Below are 7,770 nucleotides of genomic sequence, written 5' to 3' on the forward strand. Positions count from 1 at the left end.
CTCCAGCCTCCTTTGAACTAAAAGGGGGCTTGTGTGGTGGGCATCAACGCTGGCACGGACCTGTTGGGCTGGACGGCCTGTCCCTGTGCTGCGAATACTTTGTAACTTCTAAAAAATTCTTTGCAATTATTTTTCTAATATAAGGCATTAATGTTTACATATATATTTTTTGGCCTTATGTAGTGCTCTGTATCCTGCGGTCCCGGCCTACAAACAAGGGAGCTGAAGTGCAGTGAGAAAAGTCTATCTGGAAAATACATTGAGTTTCCTCAGAGAAGATGCCGTCACTTGCCCAAAGCAAATGTTGACCTTGAACGTGTTTGTAACCTGGGAGTCTGCCCCAAATCCTCCATGGACCGAATGCTCAACAATGCCGCGTCAGCGTGGTATGCATCACCATGGCAACAGGTGGGTAGGCCAAGGCTGAATTATGCATACGGTGTATAATGCCAGTATTGCCATTAAGGATTTTTTTTTTGGAACGGGGGGAGCTTCAGAAATTATTTTTAAGACTCGTTTATATAATTTACGGTCATTGTTTTCCCCGCTCCTTCATTGTCTTCTGATGTGGAGGTGTTAACTTTTGAAGGTGGTCAATTAATTTTCATCAGCAGCAAAGCAAATACCAGAGCTTGGGCTCTAATCCATTCCTCCTATTCTGCCCCCCTGCCCAGTTTTAGACCTGATGAAAGATGGGCATTCTAGTTGGTCAACTTGCGAGCTTAAACATTCACTCCCTCCACCACCGGCGTACCGTGGCTGCAGTGTGCACCATCTACAAGATTCACTGCCAAGGCTTCTTCGGCAGCACCTCCCAAACCCACGACCTCTACCCCCTAGATGGACAAGGGCAGCAGGCGCATGGGAACACCACCACCTCCACGTTCCCCTCCAAGTCACACGCCATCCTGACTTGGAAATATATCACCGATCCTTCATCGTCGCTGGGTCAAAATCCTGGAACTCCCTCCCTAACAGCACTGTGGGAGCGCCTTCACCACACGGCCTGCAGCGGTTCAAGAAGGCGGCTCACCACCACCTTCTCAAGGGCAATTAGGGATGGGCAATAAATGCTGGCCTTGCCAGCGACACTCACATCCCACAAAAAAATATTTTTAAAAAGCTGTGGCATTCTCTGATGTCCCCTGTCCATTGGTGTTTTCCAGGACAAGAGGGTGATGTCAGAAGGCAGGCTCATCCCAGCTTCCACACAGTAAATGAGAGAGCCTCACTTAAACAGAATTATTTGCTCTGCACTATTTTTCTTTCTGTTCCTGTGTAGGGGGGAGTACTTGGCTTAAAATTGCTAACATATGATTAAAATCAGGAACCCAAATCACAAGTATGCTCCTATCATTCCGTGTTGCAATCTTTCTGAGAGTGACAGATTGGTTGGGATGGTGACTGTAATGTCTTATCACATGGTTTGTCACATGGTTTGGTATGAACACCAAACATCCGTAAGACAAAGGTCCTCTACTAACCTGTCCTCGCCACACAGTACTGCCCCCCGATTATCAAAATCCACGACAAGGCCTTGGACAACGTGGGCCTCGGGAGCCTACTGTCAACAAGGGCAGACGTCGACGACAAAGTCCAACACTGCCTTCAGTGTGCCAGTGCAGCCTTCGGTCGCCTGAGGAAGAGAGTGTTTGAAGACCAGGACCTCAAACCCGGCACTAAGCTCATGGTCTACAGAGCAGCAGTGATACCCGCCCTGCTGTATGCCTCAGAGACATGGACCATCTGTTAAAAGTATGAATGGGGATCACTCAAAAAACAGTTAAACATTAAAAAAAAAATTTAAATCACGTATTTAAAATTAGTTAAAATTACATTAAGTTAAATATTTTAAACAAAAATTTAATTTTTTGAAAAAAACAATTAAAATGTTTTACTTGGCTAAAAATAAACAACTTTTTAAAAAGTTTTTAAATTATAAATGAGTGAAAAAAAATACTTTTTTACTTTATTAAACTCTTATGCTGGTAAAAGCAGGCCTTACGCAGGCTTCTACCAGGCGTGAGATTTGTAAAGGTTTTCAGCGGGCGGAGGTTGTGCAGAAAGCAGAACTCCCTGCCCGCGGAGGCCCTTCTCCTGGGCAGGCGGAGGATCTGTCGAGAGGATTCTTCACAGATCGCAAGTGCCGGTTTTCAGCGCATGCACTTCGCATACCTGAAATTGGCACTTGCGAGGCCCCTACAGGTACGTACACACCTCGTACACACCCATGGGGGTCGGAATATCCGGCCCATCGTGTCTCTGTCCTTCATTTTTTCTCCCCAAGTATATTACAGTGACCTTCAACAAAATGTAGTAGCAGTGGTTTCTGACAGTGTTTCTGGACTCTAGGGGAATCAAGGGATATGGGGATCGGGCGGGGAAAGTGGAGTTGAGGTCGAAGATCAGCCACGATCTTATTGAATGGCGGAGCAGGCTCGAGGGGCCATGTGGCCGACTCCTGCTCCTATTTATTATGTTTTTATGTGCTGGGCTTACTGCGTTGAGCTGACTGATGCCCGTCTCCTTTCCCATCTGAACGGGAATGTCATGGCTTTCGGTGGGAGCGATACCCAGTGTGGCCCTCCTTCCATTGTAATTAAAAATGCTTCCCCTTTTCTTCTGCAGTGCACAGTGACCTGCGGGGGAGGGGTCCAGATGCGCACCGTGCATTGCCTGAGGCAGGGGCGGCCCTCTGCGGGATGTCTACCACACCAGAAGCCGGCAGTGTCGAGAGCTTGTAATACGAGCTTCTGCCCGTCGCCCAGGAAAGGTAAGACTGCCCGTGGGTGCCAGTCACTCTGACGCCCATTTCTTTCTTTTCTGTCACAAGCCCCTTGACCTTATTTGCTATATTTTGCGCTTTCCTCTCCCCTGTGCTATGTGTACTGTTTGGACCCTCTCTCCTTTTACTCAAACCAAGATTGTTTTTACTACAATTACCAACCAAAGGAAGGTTTGTCCATTTTGAAAATGACGCCCATGGCCAGTGCTTTTAGCCAATCGAAAGGCAGGATATTGATGATTGACATGTTGCATTGTGGTGCCAACAGGAGGCTATAAATATGGCCAACCATACTAGTGAGAATCTGATCATTTCCGTGTATCTCTCAATTCCATTGGATATTAAATCGTCAAAGGTGACCAAGGACCCAAGGTGGAAACTAAGGGGGGAATTTTTCAGGGGGTCAGCAGGCACATTCGGTGGCGGGCCGGGTGGGTAAATGTATTTTTTTTGGATAGCGGGTCGGGCCCCCTGCTGTCAACCCGCCGCCACGCGCCTTTCCCAGATGTCAGGTCTGTCAGCGCCGAACAGACCCGACAAGCAGCGGCTGGGGAGGCAGTTCAGGTCATTATGGCCTTGTTAACAGCCCATTAAGAAGTATTTTGAGCTCACCTTTACATTTGACGAGGTCGCCCATCGGGGTCCACGCTGCTCGGGGATCACGTAAAGTTAAGCAGGTCAGGAGTTGTATGACCATGGAATCATCTCATTACTTGACAGCTACAAATGTGCTATAAAAACTCCCATCTCACAGCTGTTCACTTTCCAAGCTCAGAAGCTGTTGCTTACTGCATTTGGAAGACAGATTGAGCTTTATGCAGGTTGCAAGTGTTTGAAGTAAACTGTCTATCCAGTGTCACCTCATTGGAAAATCCTCTCTCACCATTGACAGATCGATTCTGTCATCTCAAGTTCAGCTGCCATCTATTACATCAGCATCAGTGCCCTTGAAACTATCTCACCTTGGTCCTCAGAATCCCACCATGATCAGCCCCAACACCAGCAGCACCAACAACAACACCAACCTTCGCCACAATCAGCTGATGCTGCACAGGACACAGGGCATCAGCACCCAACCACATTGCTGTGCAGGAGGCCAGGGGTGGCCTCACCATGGCCAGATTTACTTCACTTGATGCTGTACAACCTGGCTGCCACATGATGCGCCAGGTTGGCACCACCCCACACCAACACCATAAAGCATCTGTACAATGCCCATGCCATTCCTTTCACACTCATCACCATTGCGGGGGGTACCGTTATGTCTCACCATTCACTGCGACTCACTAAGCCATTTCTAAAGGTTCACACAAATCTGTCCAAGAACGTAAAGTGTTGAAAGTAAAGATTTCAATGTTTGACAATACATTAACAGAAACTTCACATGAATATTGGCTAATACACACACAAGTACCTACCCTTGTGTGTTGTTAGTTGGTATGATTGGACTAGGATGAGGGCGAGTGTGAGGGATGGCTAGTGAGATGGGGAAGTGATAATGTAGATATAGAGGGATGGGTGGAGGTGCAAGGTAAGTTGGTGTGAGTAAGATTGTGCAGGAGTAGGGTAGGGAAGGCAGAGCGATGGAGATGCGATGAGTGGCACAGCAGGATGAGGTTGAGTGTGGCTTTGCAGTAAAGTTTCATGATCTACTGAGATCATTGAAAGGTTTGCACCACTGCAGTCTGGTCCTCCTTACCTGCCCTCCTTGTGTCCTCCTGTGCAATGTGTAACCAGGCTGCGTTGACCTCCTTGGGATGTCTCTTCCGCCCATGGGAAGGGAAGAGAACCTCCTTGCGTGCTGTGACTCCCTCCATAAGCATATGGAGGGAGTCATGGGAGAGCCTGGGTGCAGCCGTGCACCTTTGTGCAGTGCTTGTCAGTGTTTGCAGCACCTCAATGCTGTAGAACACTGACAGCACAAATGTCAAAATCAATTTGTGCATGGTCCCTTTAAGGAAACCGGCTGATGATGCATCATCAAATGACATCATCAGACCGGCTTCCTTCAATTGGACCTGGAAACGCGCTGGGCGGGGCTTAACGAGCCCAATCAGGGGGAAATCATCTTGGACTGCAGGCTGGAGCCAGCAGCGGGGTCGGGACCCGCCACCGATGTCGTCCGCCATGGACCCGCCGAGGTTGGTAAATCCAGCCCTAAGTGGGATTGTTTTCAGATTTAAGTCCTGTTTAAGTCTTAATTGACCCTCTAAATATGATTTATTTATTTGCTGTCGACAAATTCAGTGTGCGTTTGTAAAGAAAATATAATTCCCATGACAAATGTTTGTGGCTGAGAGTGCAAGTCCATTTTGTTATTTTCATCTGGCTCCCCTGTTGGCTCATTCGGTCTCTGCACTGCCCACTGTGGTACTGAGCTGGAAGGTCCTGAGTTCAATTCCTGCACTTGGCTGATCCCAGTGGTACAGTTGGATAAAGCACCCACCCAGGGCTAGAGAGATGGGAAAAACCAGCCCGGGTTCCCTGCACCAGATGGAGCGAGACTTTTGCTCAGTGGGAACCATTGTCGCCTCGGAGTCAGAAGGTTGGGGATTCGAAACCCGGTCCGGACAGTCCCGGTGAGTGGAGACCGGTGCTCCACCAGTTGTCATCCAGCGGGACACTCGTGTCCAGTGGGTGTCCCCCCCCTCACATCGTATGGGCTGTGGAGGCCCATAAAACCCTCCCACTGTATAGAACTAAACCCCCCTCCCCCCATGGGCTGGTATAAAGATGGTTAAGGCCACGGAAGGAGAGTTCATGTCACGAGGCCTGTCAGATTGTGAATCCTTCCACTACTTCAAGGGAAGAGTGTGAAAATGCAACAGGAACAACCGCACCAGATGACTATGTAGTGACCAATGTTACCGTTCATTTTTATTTGTGTGCGTGGCTCCTTTAACCGGCCGCGCTGCCCATTCGGAATACCTCGCATGCGCGATTTTTCTAATTGAAGAGCCAGTGAGCCGGCCACGGAGCTTAAAGGGAACATTGGCAGTGACCCCTGTTGGAAAATTTGTGCGTGCGAGGGGGGAGGGCGGGATCAGGCTTGGCTCTGATGCTCCCACATGGAATAACCCGCTGGCACTCACTGGCGGGCTCACTCGTGGGTGAGGCACGGGTTGCTGTGCCTGTGAAGCTGAGCCGTCCCGAAGCAAGAGCCGGCGCCTTTCGGAGGTGGATAGGAAATCGGTCAACAGTGTTACACGATTTGCGTCGCGAGTTTCAGACGTCACAGGTTTATATTTTCTTCTCTCTTCTCTTTCGAAGATCTCAGCTGCGTCGACTTCTTCAGCTGGTGCCACCTGGTCCCGCAACATGGCGTCTGCGGCCACAAGTTCTACGGCAAGCAGTGCTGCAAATCCTGCAGCAAAACCAACCGATAGCGATCGCCATTTTAGCCGCCGCGCTGATCTCAACCTTCTCCCTTAACCCCCGCACCCCCCCTTCCTCCATCCGCCTTCCCCCCCCCACCAAGGTTATTTATTGCTCCCAGTCAAGAGGCATCGACCACCTGCATTGACCGCGTCCGGAGAAAGGGCGGACCCTTAGCTCAGCGCCCCCCTTCATTTCCCTCAGTAGGTGCTAGTCTGGACAATGGACTTGATGGGCCGCTTTCCCCCACCCAGGGTGGACGTCCGGTATCCGGCATGACTTGAAGGACTAGTGGTGCAGAGATGGCCAATTTATCAGTTGGTGCTACACAGACATTGAAACATTGAAGTGTTCACCATCCAGTTCAGCTTCTGTTGACGGAATTTTATTTTATTTTTTGAGACCCCAGCTGGATAAATCGAATCATCTTCAGCGCTAAGAATCTGGTGATTACCTGGGAATATAAATATATATATATATATATATATAATGTGTATTATCGTCTTTAAAAAAAAATGTATTTACAGTTTGTTGTGGACTGCAATTGATTGCTGTCGTATGTGTGTATATAAAAAAAAAATCCTATGGCCAGAGCCAGTGGACTGCAGAAGCTTTATGAGAGAGAGAGAGACAAGATAATGCACTTACTGATGGAAGGAGAACGACTGTTTTCATTAACATGGCAACAGCGACATTAACCCTTCGTGGTGCTAATTTCCAGCCGGACTTTGAGCTGGCTGGTCAAGCTGTCACAATCAGCGTTACAGACCTCGACCCACAGCTTCGTACTGCAAATGGTGTGTGTTTTTTTTTTCAAAATGGAAAGAGATAGGCTTGTATTTTGAAGAAGAGATTGTCGGGAGGGCGTAGTGGGGAGGGGGCGGGTGGGCGTGTGCGGAGGGAAGAGGAGAGATCCAAACAGCCCGTGCGTGCACGTGCGATTCCACAGATTTTTCAACCTGTCTTGGCAGCTGGAGAGAGGTCGAGACTCTGGAACACACGGCAAGCACAGCGTTGATGCGCTCAGTCATAGAATCGTACAGCACGCAAGGAGGCCATTCAGTCTAGCATGCCATTGCCTGCTCTCTGAAAGAGGGTTATTTCAGACCTCACTGCAGCGCCTTCCACATATTTAATCCTGGCCTCCAAACTGAATGGGAGAAATGTGCACTTAACATCCCCCCCGCCCTCCGCCGCCCCAACCCAAACTCTAAATGGAAATAGACAGAATAGGACGCGAATGAGGTGCTAGAGAGCTGGGTGTAACTTTGTCCGAAAAACACACAGGTGCTGTCACGTGATTTTGGACATAATCCGTCCCGCGAGTTGGACTGCTGTGGGGCTTACCCTGTTGAACTGGCCTGGGGGGGGTGGGGGCGGGGGCCACGTGCTCTGGGGCTCAGCTGGTTATGGCGGTGTGACATCTAAGCGGCGGTGCGCCCGAGACGAACTTGGCCAAAGGCTCGGCGCTGGACACCCGCTCAGGACATTTTTTTTGGAGCAACTTTTACTACTTTTGTCAGTTTTCCCCCACACAGGGGAGACTCCAAACAGACACAACCATTCGCTCTGCCCCATTTATGTCACTCACAGTGGGCTCTGTAGAGGTG

General features: G+C 49.3%; 1 protein-coding gene across 1 annotated transcript in view; it reads left to right on the forward strand.

The window, feature by feature from the left end:
* The window catches only part of adamts18 (ADAM metallopeptidase with thrombospondin type 1 motif, 18), a 293,677-nt gene extending 286,658 nt beyond the window's left edge, over nucleotides 1-7,019 (forward strand). Inside the window, exons 19-21 of the mRNA XM_085992058.1 lie at nucleotides 184-408; nucleotides 2,629-2,773; nucleotides 6,056-7,019. Of these exons, the coding sequence (XP_085848184.1) occupies nucleotides 184-408; nucleotides 2,629-2,773; nucleotides 6,056-6,171 (486 nt within the window). The 3' untranslated portion in view covers nucleotides 6,172-7,019. The remainder of the gene's footprint in view (nucleotides 1-183; nucleotides 409-2,628; nucleotides 2,774-6,055) is intronic.
* The last annotated feature ends 751 nt before the right edge of the window (nucleotides 7,020-7,770 follow it).

Source organism: Somniosus microcephalus, chromosome 6, assembly GCF_052327205.1.
Source record: "Somniosus microcephalus isolate GS21.2 chromosome 6, FLI_Smic_1.0, whole genome shotgun sequence".
Taxonomy (NCBI): domain Eukaryota; kingdom Metazoa; phylum Chordata; class Chondrichthyes; order Squaliformes; family Somniosidae; genus Somniosus; species Somniosus microcephalus.